This window comes from Eretmochelys imbricata, chromosome 2 (assembly GCF_965152235.1).
Source record: "Eretmochelys imbricata isolate rEreImb1 chromosome 2, rEreImb1.hap1, whole genome shotgun sequence".
Classification (NCBI taxonomy): domain Eukaryota; kingdom Metazoa; phylum Chordata; order Testudines; family Cheloniidae; genus Eretmochelys; species Eretmochelys imbricata.
Genome location: NC_135573.1, coordinates 2,750,431 through 2,760,897, shown reverse-complemented (window position 1 = coordinate 2,760,897; position 10,467 = coordinate 2,750,431). Strand labels below are relative to the sequence as shown.

The following is a 10,467-nucleotide window of genomic DNA, read 5'->3' as shown; positions in this document are numbered from 1 at the left end:
GGTCCGGGGGATGCCCGGGGAGGAGGGACGGGGGGGGACGGGCAGGGCCGGGGGATGCCAGGCGAGGAGGGACGAGGCGGGGACGGGCAGGGCCGGGGGATGCCCGGGGAGGAGGGACGGGGGGGGGGGACGGGCAGGGCCGGGGCATGCCAGGCGAGGAGGGACGAGGCGGGGACGGGCAGGGCCGGGGGATGCCAGGCGAGGAGGGACGAGGCGGGGACGGGCAGGGCCGGGGGATGCCCGGGGAGGAGGGCCGGGGGGGGGGGACGGGCAGGGCCGGGGGATGCCCGGGGAGGAGGGACGGGGGGGGGGACGGGCAGGGCCGGGGGATGCCAGGCGAGGAGGGACGAGGCGGGGACGGGCAGGGCCGGGGGATGCCCGGGGAGGAGGGACGGGGGGGGGGGACGGGCAGGGTCGGGGGATGCCAGGCGAGGAGGGACGAGGCGGGGACGGGCAGGGCCGGGGGATGCCCGGGGAGGAGGGCCGGGGGGGGGGGGACGGGCAGGGCCGGGGGATGCCCGGGGAGGAGGGACGGGGGGGGGGGACGGGCAGGGCCGGGGGATGCCAGGCGAGGAGGGACGAGGCGGGGACGGGCAGGGCCGGGGGATGCCCGGGGAGGAGGGCCGGGGGGGGGGACGGGCAGGGCCGGGGGATGCCCGGGGAGGAGGGACGGGGGGGGGGGGCCGGGCAGGGCCGGGGGATGCCAGGCGAGGGGGGCCGGTGTGGGGGACGGGCAGGGCGGGGGATGCCCGGGGAGGAGGGACGGGGGGGGGGGACGGGCAGGGCCGGGGGATGCCCGGGGAGGAGGGACGGGGGGGGGGCCGGGCAGGGCCGGGGGATGCCAGGCGAGGAGGGACGAGGCGGGGACGGGCAGGGCCGGGGGATGCCCGGGGAGGAGGGACGGGGGGGGGGGACGGGCAGGGCCGGGGGATGCCCGGGGAGGAGGGACGGGGGGGGGGACGGGCAGGGCCGGGGGATGCCAGGCGAGGAGGGACGAGGCGGGGACGGGCAGGGCCGGGGGATGCCAGGCGAGGGGGGACGGGGGGGGGGACGGGCAGGCCCGGGGGATGCCAGGCGAGGGGGGACGGGGGGGGGGGACGGGCAGGGCCGGGGGATGCCCGGGGAGGAGGGACGGGGGGGGGGGACGGGCAGGGCCGGGGGATGCCAGGCGAGGAGGGACGAGGCGGGGACGGGCAGGGCCGGGGGATGCCAGGCGAGGAGGGACGAGGCGGGGACGGGCAGGCCCGGGGGATGCCAGGCGAGGGGGGACGGGGGGGGGGACGGGCAGGGCCGGGGGATGCCCGGGGAGGAGGGACGGGGGGGGGGGACGGGCAGGGCCGGGGGATGCCAGGCGAGGAGGGACGAGGCGGGGACGGGCAGGGCCGGGCACAGCCTGTTCCTGGCGCTCGGCGCCGCCGTGTCCTTGCGGGGCGGGGCGGGCCCGTCGCAGGGCATTTAAGGGGCGAGCCCGGCGCCGGCTGCGCAGCGAGCCCCGCGGACCGCTCCGTGCGCTCGGCCATGGGCCCGCCGAGCCAGCTCTGGAAGCCGCCCGCCCAGCGCCGCCTCTCCCGCTGCCTCCCGTCGGGGGCCGCCCGCAGCTCCACGGCCCCGGCCCCGGCCCCGGCCCCGGCCCGGCCGCTGCCCTACGAAGCCATCCCGCGCAGCGGCCGCAACGCCTGGCTCAACCTGCTCCGCTTCTGGCGGAGTAACAGCTTCCAGCGCTTCCACCTGGTCATGCAGCGCAACTTCCAGCGCTACGGGCCCATCTACAGGTGCGGCCCGCCCGGCGGGCAGCCGGACTCCTGGGTTCTCCGGCTCCGCGGCGCCCCGGGGGCTGGGCTCCGCCGGGCGGCTGTTCAGGGATCGCGGCTTTGTCCCGCACCAAGCAGCCGCCTCCCCCCCTTGAAGGGGGAGCTGGGCCCGCCCGGCAGGGCCCCCAGGCTGGCTGGTCAGGCGAGTGTGGGGGTGAGCCCCCACCGTGGGGAGCTGCCGGCCCCGGTGGATCAGCCCATTGCTGGGGTCTCTAGGGTGCCCTGCCCGGGCCGAGCTGCTCCCAGAGCCAAGGGATCCGACCCGGCAGCTGCTGAACCGGCCCCCGCTGGAGGGGACAGAGCCGAGCCGGGGGAGCCCGGCTCGCTCTGGGGTGGGAGGCGCCTGACAGCTCCGTGGTACTGGGGATGGCGAAGCTCCATCCGCCGACCTGTGCCCCGGGTTCAGGGCTGCATTTGCCTACAGCTGCTTTCCTGGGTTGCCCACCCCCCTCGGGCTGAGGTGTTCCCAGGGATGGGGGGCTCCCAGCACTTCCCTCCAGAGGGGCCAGCCCCTGTTCCGTTCAGAGCCACTGGCATGACAGGCCCAGCAGGGCCAACCCCTGGAACTCCCTGCAGCAGGAGATCAGAGTCAGACACCCAGGCTGGATATTTTGTAAAGGATAATTCCACAACCATCCCTCTCTGGCCAGAGGGGGGACAATCAGCTCTCATGCTTCAGGGCCTGAGCTGGCCGCAGCTGCGGTCAGGAGACTGAGAGCACTGGCCCCAGCTTCCACACCAGAGCACCCAGCAATGCTGGGAATCCTTTGCCCTGTGCGATACGCCCGTAGCTTGGGAAGAGGCAAGGAGAGGGTGGGTGATGGGATGGGAAGTGCTAGGGGCTGGCAGAGGATTGTCTCTAAGGCACTTGCCCACGGGCTCTGGGTGGCACCGGCTCCATCTGCATGTAGAAGCTACATTTCCAGGAGAAGCAGCAGGACGAAGCCCAGCTCAGCAGCTGCTGGCACCAGGGAGCCTTGGGGAATCTGTCACAGTGACTTGCTCCACTCGGTTACCCTTTGGGAGGCCCCCCACCCGGGCCATATCCCAGCACAACCGGGTGCCCAGCCAGTGCCTGGCCATGGGGGAGCGTGATGGGCCCCTGAGGGGAGAGGGACTCCCTGGAACAGGGCTGCATCTGGAGCGATGGATCCGGAGCACAGGGGAACCCACACTGGGCCTCAGGCTGCGACTGGCGCTGAGCCTGGCAACGGGGTTAGCTGCAGGTGCCAGCTCTTGGGGAGTGAACCCCGCTGGTGCCCACGGGGGCTGGGGCAGGACCAGCAGCTGGGAGAGGGGTGGGAATCCCCTATGGCTGGATTTTTAATCCCGAAGGCCTCCTGCCCTGAACCCTCCCTGGCTGGCTCTGGGAAGAGCTGCCCAGGACTCTGTACCCAGCCCCCAGCCCCTCGGTCCCCGGGAGAGGCTCAGTGACCCTCTCTTCTCCCCAAGGCCCTGCTCACGGGGGTGGGGCAGCTGGGGCCCAGGCTGGGGCGACCTTGGAGCACCCGCTGCCAGGGCTGAGGCTGGGCTCGCTGGGCCGGGCAGCGGGCGTTGAGCTGAGGCCTGGGCTCTTTCGCACAGGGAGACCGTGGGCACCTACAACTGCGTCAATGTGCTGCTGCCCCGAGACGCGGCCCAGCTCTTCCAGTCGGAGGGGATCTTCCCGCGGCGCATGGGCATCGAGTCCTGGGTCGCCCACCGCCGGCTCCGCAACCACAAGTGCGGCATCTTCCTGCTGTAAGGAAGGCTGGGCGGGAGGCGGGAATGGGAGGCAAGGCAGAGGGAAGGGAGTTGGGGAGGGGGGTGGGCAGGGCGTGAAATGCAGGACAGGGAGGAGGGCAGGGGCAAGGCCTGGGGCAGGGAGAGACGAGAGGGGGTGAGAGGCCTGGGGGACAGCAGGAGGGGAGGGGAAGGCTGGGCCCAGGGGAGCTTTCATCCCCCTGGGCATCGCCTGGGGCAGGGAGAGACGAGAGGGGGTGAGAGGCCTGGGGGACAGCGGGAGGGGAGGGGGAGGCTGGGCCCAGGGGAGCTTTCATCCCCCTGGGCATCGCCTGGTAGCTAGGATCTGCTCAGGTGAGAACTGAGCCAGTGACTGGCCACAGCCACGCAGGGACGCTCCGCTCCCTGGAGCCAGGTGGCATGTCTAACTGTGCTCCCACGGGTGCCCCTTTGCTGCAGATGGTGGGGGCCAGGCGCTCAGCGCTCACACTCAGCCCTTCCTGCCCCTGGAACTGAAGGGGAATCTCCTGAGGCTGAGGGCAGTGCAGGGCTGATGATACACACCCCAGGCAGTTCTGATGCCCCCAGCAGAGGGCAGTGTCGCTCACCAGCTCTCCCGCCCCCAGGAATGGGGAGGAGTGGCGCTCGGACCGCCTGATCCTGAACAAGGAGGTGATCAGCCCTGCGGGCACCCGGAAATTCCTGCCCTTCCTCAACGCTGTGGCCCAGGACTTTGTCACCCTCATGCACCGGCGTATCAGCAAGAACACGCGCCGCTCGCTCACCATCGACCTCTACAGCGACCTGTTCCGCTTCACCCTGGAGGGTAGGTGCAGGAGGGGCTCCAGGCCCTCGCCCCACGGCCCTGGTCGTCACGGCATCAGAGGAAGGCCCCGTGGCCAACGGGGGACATGCAAAGCCCTGCCCCTGTGGGGTTGCCCCTGGTGCCCCCAGCCAGGCTCTGCCTGGCTTGTCCCGGGGTCCAGGCTCGCTGGTGAGGACGAAGCTGGGTCCAGTGCACCACATTCAGGAGCTCTGCATACCCTACTCCATCTAGACAAGCCAGGCCCAGGGACTCCTAGCAAACTGCCCCGCACCCGGCAAAGGTCGGGCTGAGTTCTCCTCTGCCCCAGCCATGGGCCTGCAGATCTGTGCAGGGTGGCCTCCTGCCTGCGTCCCATAGCCCAGCCGGATGGACACAACTGTCCACGGCCCCCTTGTGACCCAGGGCAGGTCGGCCCCCCTGGAGCATTGTGGTCGCAGCTCTCAGATGTGGTTTTGGTGTGGAGGGGCCCTGAACACGCTGGCAGGGAGCCGAGGGACAATCAGGGGAAGGTGGGGGTGGCCTTGTGCTTAACCACCAATCCAGGACACCTGGGTTCAATTCCTGGCTCTGCCATGCTGTGTGCGTGGGGGCAGGCTGCACCCGGCTCCCGATCTGTACATGGAGATGCTGATTGAGTGGGAGCTGCAGTTAGATCCATTCACGGTTCCCCTCTCCTCCGGCCAGCAAGCAGCTACGCCCTGTACGGGGAGCGGCTGGGGCTCCTGGAGGAAAGCCCCAACGCGGAGTCGCAGAGGTTCATCAGCGCCGTGGAGACCATGCTGCGGACCACCTTGCCGCTGCTCTTCATCCCGCCGGGCCTCATGCGTTGGGTTAACACCAAGCTATGGAGGGACCACATCGGGGCCTGGGACACCATCTTCAAGCATGGTGAGTCGGGGGCGGGGGGCATCGCTGTACGAAGGAGTGGGGCATCCCTGCGGGTCTCCTGCAAGAGGCCTCGGGGCCCCGCAGCAGGGGCTGCTCTCCTAGGGACGCCCGGCCCCTCCCTGAGAGCCACACGCGGTACAGGTCGGAGGGTCGCCTCTTAGCAATGAGCTCACACCCCGGCCACACAGCCCCCTCCCCCCGCAGGGCCAGGCTGGGGCACTGTGCCCAATGCTGGGGCAATGAAAGAATCCCACGCAGCGCTCCCTGCGGCATGCAGGATTTTCCTTGCGGGTCTGCCTGGGGTCTGCCCACCTGAGACATAACCAGCTCCCAGCAGTAAAACAACTGCAAGACCGTGTCCAAGCACGCCCCTGAGTCGGGCTGACCCACACCTGCAGGAGCACCGTGGGGCTTGCCTGTCACTGCCTCTAGCAAACTCCCCATGGCCCCTTGCTCCCCCACACTCTTCCTCCCCCTTCCTGTGGCAGAAACGGCCAGTGGGGAGAGCCACAGAGTTTGAGCCAGGACTCCTGGGTTCCATTCCTGGTTCTGGGGGGAGCTGGGAGCCAGGACTCCTGGGTTCCATTCCTGGTTCTGGGAGATAGTTAGGGGGACGCTGGGAGCCAGGACTCCTGGGTTCTGTCTGGAGCTTTGCAATTGTGGGATTCTGGACACTTGCCCTCTCAGTTCCTCTTCTCTAAAGTGGGGAAGGCCTCATTTTCCTCAGGGTTTCTGAGGCTCCGGAGGATGGTCCCTGCCTGCTCTGCTCCCCTGGCACCTGGGGCTCTGGTTTGTTTCCTGCCCTGGGGCTGAGGGGGGATTGTGACCCTGGCTGCGCGTCCCCAGCTGGGAGGAGTCGCTCACTGACCCGTGCTCATCCCCCAGCTGATAAGTGTATCCAGAACATCTACCAGGAGTTCTGCCTGGGGCAGCCCCGGAAGTACTCGGGGATCATGGCGGAGCTGCTCATGCAGGCGGAGCTGCCGCTGGACTCCATCAAGGCCAACATCACTGAGTTCACAGCAGGTGGCGTGGACACGGTGAGTACCTGGCACCCTCCCCTCCGGCAGGCTGGCTGCAGCCCCAGGCCAGCTCCCTGGCAGCGACGTGGTTCGGGATCGCGGGCAGCCCAGCCCATCCTCCCAGAGCGCTGGGCCTTCGCTGGCCTGGGCCGCGGCTCAGAGCTCCTGGGGTGTCTGTGCTCACAGCTGCAGCCAGCTGCCCCTGAGCTATGGGGCACCCACTTGGGCCAGCCAGGGGCCAGCCTGGGATCCTGATGGGAAAGGTCCCTGTGGAACTGAGTGGGGAATTCTCTCCCTGCCACAGGACTCTATGGGGTTCCTGACCTGCTGTGGACAGGAACTTGTTCCTTATTGACTCCTCTGGGTCTCTAGTGCTCCCTGTAGCTCCCAGTTCAATCCCCATGGGGCCCTGTTGGCTTCACCCCCACTCAGGTATGGGAGCTCTCCTCATGGGAGAGAATGGCACTGACGTCCTTCCCAGTCAGCTTGGCAAGGGCGCTGCCAGGGCTGCATTGAGGTGGGCATGGCAGGGTTCAGCCCTGGGTTGGGCCTGCTCAAGACCCTCCCGAGTAGCCTGCTAAGCAGCCCCTCAGTGACTAAATCCACAGGACCGAGAAATGCTCCTGGGGGCCCTGGAGAAACCAGAGACCGACTTGGGGAACAATACTAGGCTCAGGCCAGAGACCTGCAGCTAATACTCATGGGCGGGGGGTGAACCAGACCCCCAGTGCGAGGGAGCAGGAACAGCTGAGGGACCAAGGGGGCAGCAAACAGACCCTGATTCAGCAAAGTGGCACAGCGTGTCGGGGGGTTGCATAGGCAGAGAGCTCCCCTTGGTGGGGCTCTGCGAGGTCCCCCCCAACTCAGGGCACCTGGATCCTGCAAGGAGGTAGCCACGCTGGAGAATGCTCAGGGAAGAGCTGGAGGGGCCGGGGGGAAGCACCTACAAGAATGGGTCTGTTGTGACCAAGGGGGTTGAACCCCATGGAGGGAGCGGGGTGATTCAGGGGGGAACAGGCCTAGGGTGCTGAGAATGGGGCAGAGGGACAGAGCCGAGGAAGGTTGAGGCTGCATCTCAGAGAACACAACTGAGACCGACAAGGCTGGGGATGTTTCAGTGGCTGATAATAGGGGGTTGGCCAAGGCAACTGGGCCCCTCCCGCATGGGCCCCTGGGGCCGGCCAGTGAGACCCCCCTGTGGTTGTGCCCAGCCCGCTGCGCCCCCAGGTGAGGCATGGGGGTGGGCCGGCTCTGACTGTCCCCTCTGGCCCAGACCGCCATGCCACTGCTCTTCACCCTCTTCGAGCTGGCCCGCAACCCCAGCGTCCAGACGGCCATTCGCCGGGAGATCGCCGAGGCCGAGTCGCAGGGCCCAAGGGAGCTCTCCAAGGTGCTGAACTCCATGCCCCTGCTCAAAAGCACCCTCAAGGAGACACTGAGGTGAGGGCCAAGGGCACGGCCTCCGGGGCCCATGGGGAGCTGCCCCTGGAGGGGTGGGGGAAAGGAGGGTGGGCTCTGCTGCCCGGGACTCCAAGGGCAACTTCTCCATCATGCCAGGCACTGGGTCTGGGGCTGAAACGCCCGCCCAGGGAGTGCTGGGAACGTGACTCTCCGGGCGCAGGACTTGGGGGGCCAGCCCGGCCAAGCGGTCCCTACAGCAGTGGGGTCTGGCCAGGCACGAGGTGGGGAGAGGGCATGGACACTGCCGGGCACAGATGGCTGGGGGATGATCCGGGATGAGGAGGGCAGCCGGAAGCAGGGAACGCTGGGTCCGTGGGGTTCAAAGCTCAGCAGCAGTAGTGGGTGAATGAAGGGCAGAGGAAGTGACACGGGGCTCCCCCAAGGGGCCATTTGCCCTGAGCAGTGTCGGGCCAGCTGTCTAGATGGCGACGAGGGAGGCGCAGGGGACAGGCAGCTGACGGTGCGGCTCTGTTGGCAGGCTTTACCCTGTGGGCATAACGGTGCAGCGCTACCCAACCAAAGACGTGGTGCTCCAGAACTACTGCGTGCCAGCTGGGGTGAGTCCCTGCTCCTCTGCCCCCACCCCCATTCTCTGCAGCCGGGAGGTGCCCTCTTCCCATCACTGCTGGCCCCTCCCTCAGGAAGGGGGGACACTCACTGGCCCGGGGGTCAGGCCGGCTGCTCGGACGCCCATGCAGATCACAAAGCTGAACTCCTACTCCGTGCTTAGAAGAGGGCTGGGGGGTCTGGAAGGGAGCATCACAGCCCATGCCCCATCCACAGCACTGCACAACTGCCCCAGCACATGATGGGCTTCTCACTCTGCCCCCTGATGCCGCAGGTACCAGCCGCTACAGGAAGCAGGGCACCAGAACTGCCACGTGACGGGGTACGGCAGGGACGGAGCCCTTCGGCATCAGCATTTCCTGATTTGCCACAAAAAATCCTGGATTTTGATAAAACCACTATTCATGTTTTGCCAATTTTTTTAACCTAAATTTTGACTTTTTCGGGACTCGAGCAATATTTCACAGGGGAAGTGGACGGGGCCAAGCTGAAGGGCTGGCAGGGTCAGCGGGGGGCTCTCTCTGCCAGGGAAGCCAGTACCCTTGGGGTGCAGCCTTCTGTTACCCTCCTGGCCCCCACCCATCAGTACAGCCCCATCCACCTTCCCTGCCCAGTGGGGGGGTGACGGCCAGGGAGGGGAAGCTCCCACAACAGCCACATGGTGAGTTACCCTCCCCCTCTCCCCGCTGCCCTCATTTTTGGGTTTTACTGCTACGTGGCAGGGAAATGAAAGAACTCCAACCCCAAAGGCCTCATGACCTCAAGGGCCCGTGGGCTGGGGGGAGAGGTCACCCCGTGACTTCTGTTTGACAAAGCAGCAGCTGTTGCAATGATGGAGGTGTAAACCAATCAGCTCTCCTTATGCAAGTGAGCTTACGTCTGATTGGTGGAGCCTAGTGGCCACCCAGGTCCGTACCTCTCCCCTCTGCTGCCCCGCAGACCCTGTGCCAGGTGGGGCTATATGCCATGGGCCGGAGCCCCGAGGTGTTCAGCAACCCAGAACGCTACGACCCCCTGCGCTGGCTGAGCAAGGAGGATAACAGCTTCAAGGCCCTGGCCTTTGGCTTCGGGGCTCGGCAATGCATCGGCCGCCGCTTGGCAGAGACCGAAATGATGCTGTTCCTCATGCACGTGAGTCGGGGAGCAGCTATGGGGAGAGGTGCCAGGGCTGAAAGCTGCAGAGCCAGGCGGCCTGGGGGCAGGCCTGGGGCTGGCCCGAGGTCAGGGGCCTCTCACTGTACGTTGGCCAAACTTCACACAACTCAACTTGTTTGTTGGTACTTCAAGAAAATGAGAAAGTTTTTGTAAGACTCTGTGACCTTCCCACACAGCTCGGCCACCGTCCCTCAACCCCAGCCTGCTGTCCCCTGCTATCCCGGCCCTGGGCTCCCCTCAGCTCCGCACTATGTACCTCAGTCCTGACTCCCAGCCCCCTTACCTGTTCCAGGGCTCTGCTCTGCTCCTCCTCCATCAGAAGTCAGGTTATTTAGGAGCTTGACTTCTTCTCATTCCATCTGCCCTGGACCGAGCCGGCCACGTGGCCTTTTCAGACACCGTCAGGAGAGACCGACAGAAACAAGCCAGTAAATGCCCCTGCACGACCCCATCCCAGCCCCACGGCCTGCAGCGTCTGGGTCTCCCATCCCCACGCACAGCAACCCAGCCCGCCCCGGCTGTGGCTCAGGCTAGCCGGCCAGATCCCAGCCCAAGCTGCTCCGGTGTGTCACCAGCTACCCGTCTCCTTTCAGGTCCTGCGGAACTTCCGGATCGACACCGTGTCCAAGGCAGATATTAAAACCGTCTTCGGCTTCATCCTCATGCCGGAGAAGCCGCCTCTGCTCACGTTTCGGCCCATCGACTGAGCCCCTCGCCCTGGCTCCCCACCTGCTCCTTCCCCACCCTGGGCGTGGGGGAGGGAAGGAGGAATCCAGCAATGGGGGGAAGCAGGACCCCTCTCCCAGGCAGGGCATCTAGCTGGCAGCCTCCCACCTCCCAAATGTGCCGGGGCAGCCTGGTACAGAGAACAGCCACCCCACCTTGTAACAGAGAAGTAGGTGCAGACCAGAGAGCCTGTGGGCCTGCCCCTGGATCTCGGCCACACGCGGGGATTTGTAGTCTCTAGGGGCTACATAGTGTGGGAGGAGGGTGGCCAGGGGCCACAGTTCAGCCA

At 67.2% G+C, this 10,467-nt stretch overlaps 1 protein-coding gene across 1 annotated transcript; it reads left to right on the top strand.

Annotated features, from left to right (window-relative positions):
* Nucleotides 1-1,518: 1,518 nt before the first annotated feature.
* LOC144260242 (cytochrome P450 11B, mitochondrial-like) lies at nt 1,519-10,159 on the top strand. Its single transcript, XM_077808798.1, has 9 exons — nt 1,519-1,772; nt 3,396-3,551; nt 4,160-4,359; nt 5,044-5,247; nt 6,133-6,287; nt 7,543-7,709; nt 8,209-8,287; nt 9,237-9,428; nt 10,046-10,159. The coding sequence occupies exons 1-9, from the start codon at nt 1,519-1,521 to the stop codon at nt 10,157-10,159; spliced, it is 1,521 nt and encodes a 506-aa protein (XP_077664924.1).
* The last annotated feature ends 308 nt before the right edge of the window (nt 10,160-10,467 follow it).

Bases quoted from the DNA above. Each gene is read 5' to 3' on its own strand.
- LOC144260242 (XM_077808798.1), top strand. From the start codon at position 1,519: ATGGGCCCGCCGAGCCAGCTCTGGAAGCCGCCCGCCCAGCGCCGCCTC. The intron at 4,360-5,043 runs GTAGGTGCAGGA...TCCTCCGGCCAG, and splicing joins GTTCCGCTTCACCCTGGAGG to CAAGCAGCTACGCCCTGTAC. The intron at 9,429-10,045 runs GTGAGTCGGGGA...GTCTCCTTTCAG, and splicing joins TGATGCTGTTCCTCATGCAC to GTCCTGCGGAACTTCCGGAT.